Genomic DNA, 19,412 nt, shown 5'->3' with positions numbered 1-19,412 from the left:
CAGCCTAAAGCAAATAAATCCGATAAATAGACAGCAAGCAACTAGGAGACAAAAAACAAAGCCAATGATAAGCAGTGGGTGAAATACATTCCCAGGGAAGCTTTCAGAATGTCCCCAAGAATCTGTTGTCAAGCCAGACAGCTGTGCTGTCTGGTAGGCTTCAACCTTAAAACATGTACAAATAAATAACTCTAAATTTGGCATGCACACAGAACCACATTTCCTTATTGTGCTTTTCCAAATTTGATGAAAATAAGTTAGTTTGTTCAGGACTTAACAAAAAATCAAATGTGTGATATCTGAGGTGGAAAAATACATGAAATCAACATGTCCTAAGATTGTGAATAAACACGGACTCCAGTTGACTGTTCAAAGCTGAGTTTTTAGATCTCCCATTTTGTGATGGTACAGGATATCTGTACGCTACTGTAATGTCTTTGGATATTATTCTGGTGCCATATAGCACTGTGGTTGTGAGGGATCCTAATATCTTTGTGCCTAAATGGCTGTAATTATCAATCAGGTCCGCAGACTTTTGGAAGACAATACAGATTTTTACTTTGGAAGCAAACTTATGGTAAAGTTGTTATTAATGTATTGTTTATACACATAATCCAGTCTCTTCACAGGTGTTACTAGTATATGCCAGTATTGTGAGTATTTGTAGAGATAGATAGAGAGATAGATAGTATTGCTTAGAACCTCCCAAAAGAAAATATGTCTAGTTAGGTTCTATTTTAAAATGTTGCGTGCAGTATGCCAAGGGATTATAGCAGGATTTTCAAAAGTGGACAACTTCATTCAAATTAGAAGACGTTACTGATGCACACGGCTGCGAAATAAATGTCTGCAGTAAATGGTCATAATCAGTACTGTGCATGGGGGAATTGACCATGTCCTGAGGTAAGTTACCTCTGGGCATGACCAAATCCCTTGGATACGGTATCAAAAATAACTCTTGACTGACCAAGTCATCTCAAACCAAGGATTCTAAAAATGCTGCTTCATGCAACAACATGGTCTAATTGAATTTTGATCCAGTTTTTTGTTCTTGTAAGCCATTATCAGTAGGTTAAAAATGTGATATTCATGGTTACCATCCCATTGTTACCATGTCTTTCTGGATATGTTAAACCCAATAACTGACTCTGTCATGTCCTTTCTATATAGCTGTTCAACAGAATATTAGAAAAATCAGTGGAGGAGCAGATGGTGGCAACTAAGGAGATTGTCATGGAGCCAACTCTACGATCTTTAAACGAGGATCTGGTGAGAATGGCATGTTTTTTAGTTTGCATGATTGTAAACATGTTTTAATTAGCATTTGAGATGTTCTGAAGGCTATATTTTCCCAGTCAGCTGTTCGGTTGAATTGTGGCTTTTGCAGATGAAATCTAGTGGTGTGCGAAACTTGCATAATTTGCTGTACCGAAATCATGTAGAATTATTGCAAGATTACATGTAATTATGTGAAATGCATCTTGTACTCAAATAATTACCTTAATAGTCATTTAGGGGGAAAATTCAACTCAAAAATGTAATTTCGAGTTGATTTCCAGTCACTCACGTTCAAAACACTGCTGCTCGCGTCCGGATTTGTAGTTTAGCCCTAAAAATTGACCTTGACAGTCTATTCAGTTAAGAAAAATGTACCTGAAATGATGGTCACGTTCAAATATTACCCGAAGAACACATTTCTCGTTTCTTCCTGAAATTAGGCAATGGGGCGTAATGGTGTAATCTCGGTCACTTCAACTAAATTTTGTTAAATAAAATTACCAAAATTGCACTGATTGCCGAGATAAATTAAAATTTTGCCGAGGCCTAGTCAATTCCCATTGAGATTCCACCTCACTTGTTGCATACTTTCTTATGCTGCATTGTGGTGTAAATTTTATAAATCTTTGCAAGCCTATATATTTTTATAGTTTTTGTGTAAGACCCGGCATCTCCGCTCCGCCGACCTCGCAACTGTCCCACGTGTCCGCAGAACTACAACCGGTGGTAGATCATTCTCGCACCTTGCCCCAAAAACGTGAAACACTCTTCCCACCCACCTCCGCTAGACCAAAGTCCTCCTTACCTTCAGAAACCTCTCATGACCTGGTTGTTCGAGCAGTAGTAGCACCCTCTTATACACCCTCCCCTCATCAGCGCCTTAAGACCCTCACGGGGGAGTAGTGCGCTCTACAAATTCCTGATTGATTGATTGATTGAAGAAGAGTTCCGTAATGATTTTTGAGGAGTTATTGAGGAGTACATAAATAGCTGCAAATTACTGAACTTGATTGGAAATGTCAGTATCTAGTACCCCAAGAATAGCCGAGTGGGTGCCAGTATGGCCAAAATGCAGTGATCCTTCATGTTATGGACCTCTGCAGTATCAAATAACCCTATAATACCTTGTTTGATGCCCATTTTCAACATGTGAGATGCATCAACTCATTAAAGACTGTTTGTCTTGTGTGTATTGATGAGTTATGTTTTCAGATTCTAGGAAATCTCCTGAGGTACATAGCCCTTTATGACCTTACCAAGTACTCCTTTACCAAATTTATACACGTCCCAAGTGCATCACTCTATTGCTATGCAGTGCTTATTGTTTTGAAACAACTCCCTCCAGCTGTAAGGCAATCACTCTACCATAACAGTTCAACTTAGAGTGGATAAAGGTCCACCTAAACAGTTCAACTGAGAGTTGATAAAGGCCCAGCCAATCTCTGTTTTCCAAATGGGTCAGATACAACAGTGGGTCAGCACCCCCAGTGGTGTTCCCATGTGGATGCCCAGCTTTAGCAATTTACTTGTAGCACCCTGGAATGAAAATGTAAATAACATTTAGCAGTTTACTTGGAGCAGCCTGGAATGAAAATTTAACATTTTGGCACCTTAAATTTATTAGTCGTTTTTATTACAGTGTCGCTTTTGTTTGGGCTTTTATGAATTGTCACCATTTTATGGAAACTAAGCCATAGGATATCAAACACACTGAGTTGTCAAGTTTTCTCCAAAAAAGAGACTGTTGAAACTTGCTAAATTGTATTCTTCAATCTGGCACCTCTGATCCCTTGACTAAACTCTTTTTACAACCTTGTAGTAACAGTATTGGGTGTAGCGGATTAAGGAGAGAACCTGAGATTTTGCCGAATGGCGTAAGGCTCTGTGGTTTTTCAAGAATGCAGTGCTTAATGAGATGCAAGAGCTATAAAAATGTTAAGATCCTTTTCACAGCCCAATAATAAACTAGAACCTTCTGGTTTTCCGTTTAGATACCTAGGGCCTGATTTAGGATTTGGTGGAGGGGTTACTTCGTCACAGATGTGGCAGATATCCCGTCTGCCATATTACGATCCCGTACTAGCTTAAGGAGATCGTATTGCGGCGGATGAGATATTTGGCACGCTTGTGACTGATTAACCTGTCTGCCAAACTCTAAATCAGGCCCTTAGTGTGTCATGTGGTATCTGAGTTTCTTAACCCTGTTGACTCCTTGAATACCCCTCTGTGCTCAGCTTTGCAGTGTCTAAAAAATCATGAACCTAAAAGTAATACATTTTTTATGCTTGTGGCAAATTAAAGTATGCACACAGAATGCTACCCAGTGACAACTGTTTGCTCCAGGGCCCCAACAAAAAAACTCACTTGGTGATGCCCTTGTCCTTCCATCCAGTTTCAAACCACAAATAGTGCACAAGGGCCTATTGTGTCCTTTTGTCCCAACATACAACCCCCTATACCAGCTTCTCTGCACCCTCAAAACAGTTTCCCCTCTGCATTCGGACGTTATGTGCCATGGACACCTACCTCAGTTTCCTTCACTTTTACCTTATTTTTCACAGATCTTATATTGACTTAATCATGTCTCGCGCCGTACGGTGACTGTATTTCAGTATTCGTGCGGAAATCGTTAGTCATGCCTGAAGCTAAAACCAAAGACTTGTGTGAAAAACAGCAACATACAGTATGTTGGACTCCACACAAGTAAGAGGGCATCTTCAGTGAATCTTCATCAGTATTAGCTGAAAGCTGGTGGCTACAGATAGGTACAATTGTGCTTCCTTCCTTAGTTCTGTCCATCCATCCCATTTTCCTTCCATCCCCCATCAAGGATCCTTTTCTTGTGCTCGTGATTTCTTTTTTTGTTATTCTCTCCTTTATCCAGGAAGAGGCTGCCAGAGAATTCCAGGAGAAACACAACCAAGAAACTGCAAAACTGAAGGGCATGGACCTCTCACAGTAAGATCACATTTAAGTCCTTGGCCTCTTTTAAATTGTTGCTTGTGTATTTTTGTGTTAGTCTTTTGTTGACCCTTGTCTTCAACACACAAACTATTGAGATGTGTTTTTCAAGCAAGAAGGTGTCCACTGAGAAGTACTCCTGAGCTGAAAAACTTGTTAAAAAGTGGGGATTGTGACACACTCGCTGTAAGACATTTCTCTTCATCCTCTTTATTTTTAACGTTGGGTCTGTGCAGCAGGCCAGAATGTCTCCTTCTACTACTACTACTACTACTACTACTACTACTACTACTACTACTACTGATTTTCATTTAATTCCCCCACTTAATGTATATTCAATTTACAGAACACTGATGTACAAGTGAGAGACGGATTCTAAATTTAATAGAATATTATGAAAATAAACAGAGGACAAGGCTGTGGTTTGCACCCACATTTATAAAGGCCAGAGTGCCATCCTTCCAGGAGATGAAAAGCATGGTTGCAGCTGTTGGACAGGACACTGTATATTACAATAGATTCGAAGGAGACAAGGCCCTAGAAGCACCCTAGACACAGACAGACGAAAGGCAGAACATGACATGCAAGAGACACACACCTCAGTTATCACTCAGATGGGTGCATGCCAGTAGACCCTGCAAGTATATGGATTTCTGCCTCCTGTACTTAGAAGAAAAGAGCATGAATCTGGTTAAGCAAAATGGGGACATGGGACAGCCAAGTCAGGCATATTCTCTGAAACTTTGTTATTGAGAAGAGATCAAATATAACAAACCTTTCCACGCTCTTTTACAAAACGTATCACAAGAAACAAGTGTAAGGATTATCAGTGCCACAGGTGAAAAAAATATTGTGCTTTTTGCCACCCTCCCACTTCAGTGCGCATGAATGTAAAATCTAATGGTTTTCTTGACACAATTGGTTTCTGCTAACTCATAAAGGCCTTAGTATATGAATAACTGCCACAGTGACATTTTCAAAGTAAATTAATATCATTCCTGTTCATCCCAATGTACCAGGGTTAGAAGTAAGTAGTTGTATTTCGTGCCTTATGACACTTTGAAACTCCTGAAGAAATGAGTGTCATCCAAAAATCACAGTAAACTAGTCGTGAGGCTGTTATATATATATGTTCGATGGCATGTGTAGCTGCAGATACACATGCTTTGCACATCCCGCCATCTAGTGTTGGGCTCGGAGTGTTACAAGTTGTTTTTCTTCGAAGTAGTTTTTTCGAGTCACGAGATTGAGGGACTCCTCCCCTTTCGGCTCCATTGCGCATGGGCGTCGACCCCATCTTAGATTGTTTTCTTTCCGCCATCGGGTTCGGACGTGTTCCTTTTCGCTCCGCACTTCGATTCGGAAAGTTAGTGAAAAACTCGGAAAATTTGACGGTATTGTTTGCGTTCGGTATCGGGTTAGTTACAACAGATCGACACCGAATTTGGAAGAGCTCCGGCGGCCCTTCAGGGTTTTCGATTCCCCAGCGGGGCCTGGTCGGCCCGACCGCGTGCGTCTTCAAGGCTAATGGAACGGACCCCATTCCGCTTCTGCCCCGAATGTCACAACAAGTATCCTTATACAGATCAGCATTTGGTCTGTAATTTGTGTTTGTCGCCAGAACACAAAGAGTATACCTGTGAGGCCTGTCGAGCATTTTGGTCCAGAAAGACCTTAAGGGACCGAAGAACAAGAAGACTACAGATGGCGTCGGTGCCGACAGGACAAAAACACATGGAGGAAGAAGAGGAAACCTTCTCCATCGAGGATTCAGACTCGGAAGAGGTCGATCCTGAACAAACGCCGAGAACCGTGAGTAAGATGTCGATACACAAGACTCACGTAAAGACCAGTAAAGCCCAGGAGACGCCATCGCCAACAGGCCATGGCTTAACCCGAAAAATAGGTGACCGAGCATCAGCACCGAAAAAGGGCATGAATGTGTCGAAGTCATCCGACTCCGGTCGAGATACCGGCACAGAGCACACTCGACCCCGAGACACTGGGTCAGAGCAGACTCGACCTCGAGACACTGGGTCAGAGCAATCTCGGCACCGAGAGAGCGGCACCGAATCAAGTCGGCACCGAGAAATCAGTAGGCCGAAGAACAAAAAAATGTTGTCGGAACCGAAAAAGGCAGCCGAAAAGGTTCCGATACGAAACATCGGCCCCGGAACCGAAATCAAGTTCCTGCACAGAGGAACAAGGCCTGTCCTCACAAATGCAAACACATAGATTTGGACAGGAACTAGAGACAATGGAGCCAGACTACACCCAAAGAAGGCTCCACATCCAAAAAGAAACAGGGAAGATCAGTACTCTCCCTCCGATTCGAATGAAACGAAAACTTGCCTTCCAAGAGAAAGACAAGCCGCCACAGGCGAAGGTGGCTAAACAAGTAACCCCGCCACCATCTCCACAATGCTCTCCACAACCATCACCGGTAGCCACTCCACCAATGATGCAATCCCCAACTCATACAGGGATGAGTCAGGATGATCCTGACGTGTGGGATCTTTATGATGCGCCAGTGTCCGATAACAGTCCAGACTGTTATCCAGCTAGACCGTCACCACCAGAAGATAGTACAGCCTACGCACAGGTGGTGTCAAGGGCAGCGGCGTTTCATAATGTCAGCATGCATGCAGAGCCAATTGAAGACGACTTTCTATTCAATACACTGTCGTCCACACACAGCCAGTACCAGAGCCTCGCCATGCTACCTGGAATGCTAAAACACTCCAAACAAGTATTTGAGGAGCGTGTGAAAGGAAGGGCCATTACTCCAAGGGTGGAGAAAAAATATAAACCGCCACCAACAGACCCCGTGTACATCACACAACAGTTAACACCTGACTCAGTGGTAGTAGGGGCAGCTCGCAAGAGAGCGAACTCACACACTTCAGGAGATACACCACCTCCAGACAAAGAGAGTCGTAAGTTCGACGCTGCAGGGAAAAGAGTGGCGGCACAGGCAGCAAACCAGTGGCGTATTGCCAACTCACAGGCTTTGTTGGCCAGATATGATAGGGCTCATTGGGACGAAATGCAACACTTTATTTATAGAACATTTGCCCAAGGAGTTCCAAAAAAGAGCACAACAAGTGGTGGAAGGACAGAGTATCTCGAACAATCGGATACGGTCAGCAATGGATGCGGCAGATACAGCTGCTAGGCCTGTAAACACAGCAGTGACAATACGGAGACATGCATGGCTGCGTACATCAGGATTCAAGCCAGAAATACAACAAGCCGTGCTGAATATGCCATTTAACGGACAGCAGTTGTTTGGGCCGGAGGTGGACACTGCTATCGAAAAACTTTAAAAGGACACTGATACGGCCAAAGCCATGGGCGCACTCTACTCCCCACAGAGCAGAGGCACATTTCGTAAATCACAGTTTAGAGGGGGGTTTCGAGGACAAAGCACGGAACCCACAACCTCACAAACCAGACCCACTTATCAGAGTCAATATCAGCGGGGAAGTTTTCGGGGACAATATAGAGGGGGACAATTCCCAAAAAGTAGAGGGAAGTACCAAAGTCCCAAAACTCCACAAAACAAGCAGTGACTTAGACTTCACAAATCCCCAACACAACACCAGTGGGGGGGAAACTAACCAAGTTCTACAAACAATGGGAGGAAATAACAACAGACACTTGGGTCCTAGCAATTATCCAGCATGGTTATTGCATAGAATTTCTAAAATTCCCTCCAAATGTGCCACCGAAAACACACAATATGTCAAAACAACACATGGATCTTCTACAACTGGAGGTCCAGGCGTTGTTACAAAAATGTGCAATAGAACTATTACCAATTCATCCGAAAGGAACAGGAGTTTACTCGCTGTACTTTCTCATACCCAAAGAAGACAAAACTCTTTAAGACCTATATTAGATCTCAGAACATTAAATATCTACATCAAATCAGATCACTTTCACATGGTGACACTGCAGGACGTAATCCCATTGCTCAAACAACAAGACTACATGACCACACTAGACCTAAAGGATGCATACTTCCATATACCGATGCATTCTTCACACAGAAAGTACTTAAGGTTTGTATTCCAAGGGGTACATTACCAATTCAAAGTGTTGCCATTCGGGATAACAACTGCGCCAAGAGTTTTTACAAAATGCTTGGCAGTAGTGGCTGCTCATATCAGAAGACAGCAAATACATGTGTTCCCGTACCTAGACGATTGGTTAATCAAAACCAACACGCAAGAACGGTGTTCACAACACACAAAGTATGTCATAGAAACCCTCCACAAACTAGGTTTCTCACTCAACTACAAGTCACACCTTCAGCTGTGTCAAACACAGCAATATTTAGGGGCGACAATCAACACAACAAAAGGGATTGCCACTCCAAGTCCACAAAGGGTACAAGCATTTCACAAGGTAATACAGGCCATGTACCCAAAACAAAAGATACAAGTGAAGATGGTGATAAAACTACTAGGCATGATGTCCTCATGCATAGCCATTGTCCCAAATGCAAGATTGCACATGCGGCCCTTACAACAGTGCCTAGCATCACAATGGTCACAAGCACATGGTCAACTTCAAGATCTAGTGTTGATAGACCGCCAAACATACACCTCGCTTCAATGGTGGAACAATATAAATGTAAACCAAGGGCTGCCTTTCCAAGACCCAGTGCCTCAATACGTAATAACGACAGATGCCTCCATGATAGGGTGGGGAGCACACCTCAACCAACACAGCATCCAAGGACAATGGGACACTCAGCAGAGACAGTTTCACATAAATCACTTAGAACTACTGGCAGTATTTCTAGCGTTGAAAGCATTTCAACCTATAATAAGCCACAAACACATTCTTGTCAAAACAGACAGCATGACAACGATGTATTATCTGAACAAACAGGGAGGAACACACTCGACACAGTTGTGTCTCCTGGCACAGAGAATATGGCATTGGGCGATTCACAACCACATTCGCTTAATAGCGCAGTTTATTCCAGGGATTCAGAACCAATTAGCAGACACTCTCTCAGGATCACCAACAGATCCACGAATGGGAGATTCACCCCCAAATACTAAACACTTACTTCCAAAGTTGGGGAACACCACAAATGGATCTATTTGCAACAAAAGAAAACGCAAAATGCCAAAACTTCGCATCCAGGTACCCACAGGATCAGTCTCAGGGCAATGCGTTATGTATGAGTTGGTCAGGGATATTTGCATACGCTTTTCCCCCTCTCCCACTCCTTCCATATCTAGTAAACAAATTGAGTCAAAACAAACTCAAACTCAAACTCATACTAATAGCACCAACTTGGGCAAGACAACCTTGGTACACAACACTACTAGACCTTTCAGTAGTGCCTCATGTCAAATTGCCAAACAGACCAGATCTGTTAACTCAACACAAACAACAGATCAGACACCCAAATCCAGCATCACTGAATCTAGCAATTTGGCTCCAGAAGTCTTAGAATTCGGACATCTAGACCTTACACATGAATGTATGGAGGTCATAAAACAAGCTAGAAAACCTACAACAAGACATTGCTATGCAAATAAATGGAAAAGATTTGTTTATTACTGCCATAGTAATCAAATTCAACCCTTACACGCATCTGCTAAAGACATCGTAAGCTACTTACTGCACTTACAAAAGTCAAAGCTAGCTTTTTCATCGATCAAAATACATCTCACCGCAATTTCAGCTTATCTGCAAATTACGCACTCAACATCACTTTTTAGGATCCCAGTCATAAAGGCTTTTATGGAGGGTCTAAAAAGAATTATCCCACCAAGGACACCACCAGTTCCTTCATGGAACCTTAACATTGTCTTAACACGGCTCATGGGTCCACCGTTTGAACCCATGCACTCATGTGGGATACAATACTTAACATGGAAAGTAGCATTTCTAATTGCCATCACATCTCTAAGAAGAGTAAGTGAGATACAAGCATTTACCATACAAGAACCCTTTATTCAGATACACAAGCATAAAGTAGTTTTACGAACAAATCCTAAGTTCTTACCAAAAGTCATATCACCATTCCACTTGAATCAAACAGTAGAACTACCAGTGTTCTTTCCAGAACCAGATTCTGTAGCTGAAAGAGCACTACATACATTAGACATCAAAAGAGCTTTAATGTACTACATTGACAGAACAAAACAAATTCGAAAAACAAAACAATTGTTCGTTGCTTTCCAAAAACCTCATACAGGGAATCCAATATCCAAACAAGGCATTGCCAGATGGATAGTTAAATGCATTCAAACCTGTTATCTCAAAGCAAAAAGAGAACTGCCTATAACACCAAAGGCACACTCCTCTAGAAAGAAAGGTGCTACCATGGCCTTTCTAGGAAACATTCCAATGACTGAAATATTTAAGGCAGCCACATGGTCTACGCCTCATACGTTTACCAAGCACTACTGCGTGGATGTGTTAACAGCACAACAAGCCACAGTAGGACAAGCAGTACTAAGAACTTTATTTCAAACAACTTCAACTTCTACAGACTGAACCACCGCTTTTGCGGAAATAACTGCTTACTAGTCTATGTAAAGCATGTGTATCTGCAGCTACACATGCCATCGAACGGAAAATGTCACTTACCCAGTGTACATCTGTTCGTGTCATGAGACGCTGCAGATTCACATGCGCCCACCCGCCTCCCCGGGAGCCTGTAGCCGTTTGAAGTTGATCTTGCAAATTTGTAAATATATCGCTTTAAACCACATTATGTACATACATATTTACTCCATTGCATGGGCACTATTACTATAATACACAACTCCTACCTCACCCTCTGCGGGGAAAACAATCTAAGATGGAGTCGACGCCCATGCGCAATGGAGCCGAAAGGGGAGGAGTCCCTCGATCTCGTGACTCGAAAAGACTTCTTCGAAGAAAAACAACTTGTAACACTCCAAGCCCAACACTAGATGGCGGGATGTGCAAAGCATGTGAATCTGCAGCGTCTCATGCCACGAACAGATGTACACTGGGTAAGTGACATTTTCCATATAGAGTGAGTAATGAGCATTGGCAAAGCCTATGGGTCTGGGTATAATGGATTATCTCATGCAGTGCTCACACAGAGTGAAACACATGGGAGGGAGATAGCAAGAGCCGAGTAAGGGAGATAGTTGTAAAGTAGTCCCTGATGTAGTTCAGTGCAATCACTCAAACAACCAATACCATTGATGAATGTTCCACTGGGCTGAGCCAAGACTGTTTCACAAGAGTCTCAAGCCAGTGACTGAAAGAGGCTGGGCGAAGAAAGACAGGCATTAAGAGGGGTGAACCGAAACTCATTCAGACATTTGTAGTGCACCGAGTTAACAATCAGTAAAGCCTTCCAAGCACCTATTAAGGAGTAGTAGACTCGGTCCCAGTGTAGCCGATTCCTTACCACCCTCTCATCTCCCCTCTTGGGGAGGTGTGTTCGTTTCTCCCTTTGATTTTTTAAATTTCTTTGGCTCCTTCCCTTTGCGTCCATTGGGTGTGTGAAAATGTGTCATATTATTACACCAAAGCATGTGGCTCCTTCTGTGAATACCTTAAATTATTTCTTTGATACCTTATATCCAGTGAATCCTTTAGATGTCCTTAGTCTTGTGCAGCGTCATGTGGCACTAGTGACAAAAACTTCTGAATCCAGTGTAACATCTTGTGCACTTAGAACCATTGATTCTGTTACAATTTAGGGGTTTGCTCTATTGTTACATAAGTGCCTGTGCGGACTACGGGCAGATTAAAACCTTCATGAATGTGCAATTGACAGAACCACTGAAATTATGCGACCGAGGGTGGTCAAATAATGTGGCAGGGTTGACTAAATTATGCTGCAAGAAAAGGCAAATTATGCAGTTTAATGTGGCACACTTTGTGATAGTATTTTATTATTTTGTCATTTTATTACTGACTGGGCATAGGCTACACCTTATTGGTACCAGTTTAACAACTAGTAATAAGTAACAGAAAGGTAACCAGTCAACCTTTGCAAAAGGCCTTCAACTGTGCAGCAACACGTTGGGTTTTGAGTAACTTTTGAACTGTTTGAGCTAGAAACATTTTTTGTCAGAATCTGCAGGTTATGCAGCAGATGATGAATTATGTGGCCCATACTGCAGATCCATAATTATGCATCAGCTGCACAGCAGCACAATTATAGTGGCCCATACTGCAGATCCATAATTATGCATCAGCTGCACAGTAGCACAATTATAGTGGCCCTGGTTATTGTCAGGCGTAGGAAATTGTGAACCGCATTTCATTTAATTGGTGATTCAGGATTCCACTTCGTTTGAGAAAAGCAACAGTGTTGTGCTCGCTTGTTTAAAAATAAATAAAAAGTTACTTATTTTTCATTACATTACATCTTCAGAGTGCAGTGAGATATTTTCACGATGATGACACCAATAATGAACCCCAATATACTAAAAAAAATCCATATCTTTGGTGTGGGTCTTTATTGCTAAATATTGAAAAAGGCTCTTCCCTCCAAGGGAGTGAAAAAAGTGACATTGAAAGAACTATCTAAGTTTGTAGTATCAGCGAAATGTAGAGATCGAGGCAGACCGCAAAATGGCCCGCAGACCGGCTACATTACCAGTTAATACTAACATATAACCACCCACTTAAGTAACAAAATTACATATATTAAGGCTTACTTTGTTTATGCAAGGAGACCACATTTCCATTGCTAAGCAAACAAGAGCAGAGTTTGTGATGAGATGAATAGTGTTTGGGTTTTTGTTTTTTGTTTTGACTCAGTGGGTTACAGGTTAATCATATACTGAATAGTAAACATTATGATAAAGACCACATTTATTGATTGCCAAAGAATAAAGAAACAGTACAAATAGTTGAGAATATAGGGCAAATCAATAATGAAGCTTGCTTTTTGGGCATATCCTTTTTTTGAAGTTTAGGAGGAAGGTTTTGAATGAAAGAAACCACTTTTTAGTGGTTTAAATGCGTGGCCAATAAATTAAATGTCATTCTATTCTGAGCATATTTCGTATGGCTATACCGTTGGTCCCTCATTGAGAATGGATGCACTGGGGTGTTACGTCTCAGTAGATTTGTTATTCGTTTCCTTTTCCCTGCCGATTGTTTTTCACTTTATGTCTCAATTGTGCAGTATTAACAGGTCACATTGAAAGACACTTTTTCCACCAGAGGTTAATATACCACTTGCATAAAATGACAAAACCAATAGTGTGTTTTTTTTGTGTAAAGAAAACGTTTTCTCAATCCACACTGTTAGACGCATGTAAGGAAATGCCTCCTTGGCATGGTTGCCCCCTGACTTTTTGCCTTTGCTGATGCTATGTTTACAATTGAAAGTGTGCTGAGGCCTGCTAACCAGGCCCCAGCACCAGTGTTCTTTCCCTAACCTGTACTTTTGTATCCACAATTGGCAGACCCTGGCATCCAGATAAGTCCCTTGTAACTGGTACTTCTAGTACCAAGGGCCCTGATGCCAAGGAAGGTCTCTAAGGGCTGCAGCATGTCTTATGCCACCCTGGAGACCTCTCACTCAGCACAGACACACTGCTTGCCAGCTTGTGTGTGCTAGTGAGAACAAAACGAGTAAGTCGACATGGCACTCCCCTCAGGGTGCCATGCCAGCCTCTCACTGCCTATGCAGTATAGGTAAGACACCCCTCTAGCAGGCCTTACAGCCCTAAGGCAGGGTGCACTATACCATAGGTGAGGGTACCAGTGCATGAGCATGGTACCCCTACAGTGTCTAAACAAAACCTTAGACATTGTAAGTGCAGGGTAGCCATAAGAGTATATGGTCTGGGAGACTGTCAAACACGAACTCCACAGCACCATAATGGCTACACTGAAAACTGGGAAGTTTGGTATCAAACTTCTCAGCACAATAAATGCACACTGATGCCAGTGTACATTTTATTGTAAAATACACCACAGAGGGCACCTTAGAGGTGCCCCCTGAAACTTAACCGACTGTCTGTGTAGGCTGACTAGTTCCAGCAGCCTGCCACACCAGAGACATGTTGCTGGCCCCATGGGGAGAGTGCCTTTGTCACTCTGAGGCCAGTAACAAAGCCTGCACTGGGTGGAGATGCTAACACCTCCCCCAGGCAGGAGCTGTGACACCTGGCGGTGAGCCTCAAAGGCTCACCCCTTTGTCACAGCCCAGCAGGGCACTCCAGCTTAGTGGAGTTGCCCGCCCCCTCCGGCCACGGCCCCCACTTTTGGCGGCAAGGCTGGAGGGAACAAAGAAAGCAACAAGGAGGAGTCACTGGCCAGTCAGGACAGCCCCTAAGGTGTCCTGAGCTGAAGTGACTCTAACTTTTAGAAATCCTCCATCTTGCAGATGGAGGATTCCCCCAATAGGGTTAGGATTGTGACCCCCTCCCCTTGGGAGGAGGCACAAAGAGGGTGTACCCACCCTCAAGGCTAGTAGCCATTGGCTACTAACCCCCCAGACCTAAACACGCCCTTAAATTTAGTATTTAAGGGCTACCCTGAACCCTAGAAAATTAGATTCCTGCAACTACAAGAAGAAGGACTGCCTAGCTGAAAACCCCTGCAGAGGAAGACCAGAAGACGACAACTGCCTTGGCTCCAGAAACTCACCGGCCTGTCTCCTGCCTTCCAAAGATCCTGCTCCAGCGACGCCTTCCAAAGGGACCAGCGACCTCGACATCCTCTGAGGACTGCCCCTGCTTCGAAAAGACAAGAAACTCCCGAGGACAGCGGACCTGCTCCAAGAAAAGCTGCAACTTTGTTTCCAGCAGCTTTAAAGAACCCTGCAAGCTCCCCGCAAGAAGCGTGAGACTTGCAACACTGCACCCGGCGACCCCGACTCGGCTGGTGGCGATCCAACACCTCAGGAGGGACCCCAGGACTACTCTGACTGTGAGTACAAAAGCCTGTCCCCCCTGAGCCCCCACAGCGCCGCCTGCAGAGGGAATCCCGAGGCTTCCCCTGGCCGCGACTCTTTGAATCCTAAGTCCCGACACCTGGGAGAGACCCTGCACCCGCAGCCCCCAGGACCTGAAGGACCGGACTTTCACTGGAGGAGTGACCCCCAGGAGTCCCTCTCCCTTGACCAAGTGGAGGTTTCCCCGAGGAACCCCCCCCTTGCCTGCCTGCAGCGCTGAAGAGATCCCTAGATCTCCCATTGACTTCCATTACAAACCCGACGCTTGTTTCTACACTGCACCCGGCCGCCCCCGCGCTGCTGAGGGTGAAATTTCTGTGTGGGCTTGTGTCCCCCCCGGTGCCCTACAAAACCCCCCTGGTCTGCCCTCCGAAGACGCGGGTACTTACCTGCAAGCAGACCGGAACCGGGGCACCCCCTTCTCTCCATTCTAGCCTATGTGTTTTGGGCACCACTTTGAACTCTGCACCTGACCGGCCCTGAGCTGCTGGTGTGGTGACTTTGGGGTTGCTCTGAACCCCCAACGGTGGGCTACCTTGGACCAAGAACTAAGTCCTGTAAGTGTCTTACTTACCTGGTTAACCTAACAAATACTTACCTCCCCTAGGAACTGTGAAAATTGCACTAAGTGTTCACTTTTAAAACAGCTATTTGTGAATAACTTGAAAAGTATACATGCAATTTTGATGATTTGAAGTTCCTAAAGTACTTACCTGCAATACCTTTCGAATGAGATATTACATGTAGAATTTGAACCTGTGGTTCTTAAAATAAACTAAGAAAAGATATTTTTCTATATAAAAACCTATTGGCTGGATTTGTCTCTGAGTGTGTGTACCTCATTTATTGTCTATGTGTATGTACAACAAATGCTTAACACTACTCCTTGGATAAGCCTACTGCTCGACCACACTACCACAAAATAGAGCATTAGTATTATCTATTTTTACCACTATTTTACCTCTAAGGGGAACCCTTGGACTCTGTGCATGCTATTCCTTACTTTGAAATAGCACATACAGAGCCAACTTCCTACAACGCACAACAGGTGCAACATGAGCAGTAACAGTGCAAGCTTCCCTCATACGCTGAAGAGGTGCAATATAGGGAACAGCTGCGTAAATCATTCAGAAACATCGGTGTGCATCCTTCATCCCTGGCACAGCATGTACTGGCTGCATGCATGCCTCCATAAAACACAGACAACATGTATAGTGTAAGCATTGGCAGTGTGACGTTTACGCAACCATGTGTAGCAGCAGGGCACGTTCCCAGTATACACAAAGCAGCGGTACGTTATTTGCAGGTGAGGAGTAATGTGTCTACACGCTGCCTATACAGTACAAGTAGTAGCGGTGTGCCAACTCTCAAACCTCTGGCCGCCACCACCCCCCTACACCAACAACAGCGCAGGTCAGGCACACACACATCATGGGGTGTAGACTTGTACCTTCTTTGTATGCAACCACTTTGTTTTTGGCAGCAGCAGTGCAAGCTTCCCTCACACAGCTCAAGCACCAGCAATGGCAGCTCTGCTTATGCAGCATAGCTGTGGCAGAGGCATTAGCCGTCCTATCTGTAAGGAGTGCCGCTGTTTCAGGAGGGCTGATGCTCGAATCTGAGTACCACAATTCACACTCTTTGAATTTTAAAGGCAAACTCTGAAGCTTGTGCAATATTTGTATTCCTTTTTTAGGTATATAATCCGAGGCGAAGATGAGGAGTGGAATGATGTGCTAAAGAAAACCGGTCAGAATACATCCATTGTCAGCGTAAAAAGGTAAAAAAGAACAAGCACTGGCAAACTCAGTAAATCTCGCCTTTGTGACTTATTTGCTTTTACAGTGTTTTTTAGATGTACTACACAGCATCCGGAGTGCTGGAGGAGACTTGAAAGCAACAGTTGGTTTGGGGGGGAAAGCAGCACAGTGGGCTTTGGTGGGTGGAAGCAATGGGCAGAAGCGCATCAGTAAGTGCAAGAGGGGAGAGTGCAGGGAGAAGCAGTCCTGCGGCAAAGAGCAACATGGAGCACCTGGGGAAGATTGCTCGAAAACAGAAACTCTAATTGAGTGCTTCACACAAAAGAAAAAAGTTGTGTTTAAAAAGCAAGCATTGGAAGCAGCGATGCCAGACAGTCAAAGAAATTGTAAAGAGGCATTGCTCCCTGGGAGGAAACACACGATTGACAGGCTAGAACATCAATAAGAAGCAGGCAAATGAAAGTGATGAGGAAAGCCAACCAATGGCAAGCATTGGGCGGGCTCAAAGTCCCTGTTTTTTGTAAGTCACAATATGCTTTGCAACAGACTGCGTATGTCTAGTAGGCTCGAAGAAAAAAAATAACAAAACAAACTGTGTGTGTCCTTAAGCTTCATGGTCACACTGTAGTAATGTTTCCTTAGCCTTAGTCTCCTTTTCAGAGATCTTCTTTGCAGATTCAGATCTAAGTAAGGCCAACTCAGACATTCATCTTTCAGAGGTCAATCAAGTAACTAGACTTGAAACGAGTTTACTTCCTTCTACTAAAGCTTCAAGAAATTACTCACTTGTGTTTTATTTCAATAGTTTATATTCTACATATCGGTGAGAAACTGTGTGGTATTTTCCTACAATTGTTCACAAAATCCTGTGCTAAATATGAATATGAGAATAACAAAAAATAGCGTGCCAGCGAACATATTGTCACATGTTTTAGTATGTACATGGGTGCCTTGATCTCCGTTTTGTATCTGGGGGGCGTCAGTACCTAAATGGTACTGGTTGCAGACGTGTGGACTTCGGTTGCCATAATCTATTGCTCATAATGTATAAGATTATACTGTTAGTAATAAGATAAGAGAGTATAGATTTTGTATGTGTGATATGTAATTCCTTTCTAAAACAGCCATTTGTGGAAGCTTGTTTCACTACTCTACAAAGATTTGTATCTTTAATGGCACGCATCTTGTTCTTTTCAGCGACAAAAAGAGAAAAGTAGAAAAATTTGAAAAAGACGAGTCCAAGCACCAGAAGAAGTTTAAGAAGAATAAAGATAAGAAACAGAAACATGGAAAATAATTGGTGAAGTCAATGGACTTGAGTAACAAACTAGGAGCTTGTGTATAAGGACGTTTTGTTACGCCGCCCGAGGGATATTGTTCTGCCTTGTACAGAGAAAAGAATACAGAAGTGATTTTATTTTACAGATGTCGAGATGGGATGATTTGTATTGAATTATGATGTGGAACAAGCATAGAACTTGATGTGCCTGATCTTACATCAGCTGGAACTGAACTTTTTACTAGCTTCGACCTCTAAAGATAAAATATTTTATATCACAATCTGGACTTCGGTTAATTATTGTGCAATGATTAACCTTCGCTTAAGGTTCCACAACGTTTTATTCTGTACATGTGTATGGATAAGATGACTAATTTAGGAAATTGTATCTGCACCTTAGAGGTTCACCACACAAGCCTCGTTTAAACAGTCCAGACCAGGCATGCATAGAGGCTATGGGATGCAAGACCTTCTTCACATAAGCACCCTCTGTTGGCATAATAGACTCAAATATCATCTGACTAACTGTTTTATAAATAGTTTCATAACCTTGGATTTCAATGGAAATTAGAAGGTGTTCATGCAAGGTCATTGTCAGTCTGTGAAGTGGTCCTCGGCAAGCTAGAAAATCCATCCTGAGCCGTAAGATCTAAACCCGGCTCCAGCTCTTGTCTTTCACATGGGTTGAGAAATTATTTGGAACAAAACCCATATTTGTTTTTGCACCTTTCTTGTCCTGCTCTAAGGAGCAATTTCAGATCTCCTTCCCTTCTAAAAGTTTGTTTCTGTGCTTATGCTGTCCTTCTTTTGAAATCCTGGCCCCTGCTACCTTAAACTCAAAACCATCAGTGGTGCTAACCCTTGTCTTTTTGGCTCTCTGCCCACACAGTCTTAAGGTCTCAGACACCAGCTTTTTCTTGATGCCTTCTAGGGGCATTGCCATTCCTGAAGCCTCAATAGACTGCCCACCTACTGCAGAACCAAGGACTCAAACCCTGGTCCGGTGCCATATACCACCCGGCTGATGACTGATAAATGTTTTGACATTTAGGAGGGTCTAGAAGACTGCAGGAGGGTTGGTGACCTCCTCCAGTGAGAACTTTGCGATCCTTTTAGAGCATTTTCAGAGGACTTGTTTGATGCAGTGGTGACTCGAGTAGCGAAGGTGCTGAACATTCCTCTTACTGCAGAAACAATCGAAATG

General features: G+C 43.3%; 1 protein-coding gene across 4 annotated transcripts in view; it reads left to right on the top strand.

Moving 5' to 3' along the window:
* NAT10 (N-acetyltransferase 10) overlaps nucleotides 1-18,489 on the top strand; it is a 326,800-nt gene extending 308,311 nt beyond the window's left edge. For all 4 annotated transcript variants that reach the window (XM_069221852.1, XM_069221854.1, XM_069221853.1 and 1 more), the window contains exons 26-29: nucleotides 1,171-1,269; nucleotides 4,163-4,236; nucleotides 16,866-16,949; nucleotides 18,127-18,489. In XM_069221852.1, the coding sequence (XP_069077953.1) occupies nucleotides 1,171-1,269; nucleotides 4,163-4,236; nucleotides 16,866-16,949; nucleotides 18,127-18,226 (357 nt within the window). In that variant the 3' untranslated portion in view covers nucleotides 18,227-18,489. The remainder of the gene's footprint in view (nucleotides 1-1,170; nucleotides 1,270-4,162; nucleotides 4,237-16,865; nucleotides 16,950-18,126) is intronic.
* The last annotated feature ends 923 nt before the right edge of the window (nucleotides 18,490-19,412 follow it).

The sequence above is a fragment of the Pleurodeles waltl genome, chromosome 3_1 (assembly GCF_031143425.1).
Source record: "Pleurodeles waltl isolate 20211129_DDA chromosome 3_1, aPleWal1.hap1.20221129, whole genome shotgun sequence".
In the NCBI taxonomy this organism is placed as follows: domain Eukaryota; kingdom Metazoa; phylum Chordata; class Amphibia; order Caudata; family Salamandridae; genus Pleurodeles; species Pleurodeles waltl.
This window is presented reverse-complemented; position numbering and strand designations above follow the sequence as displayed.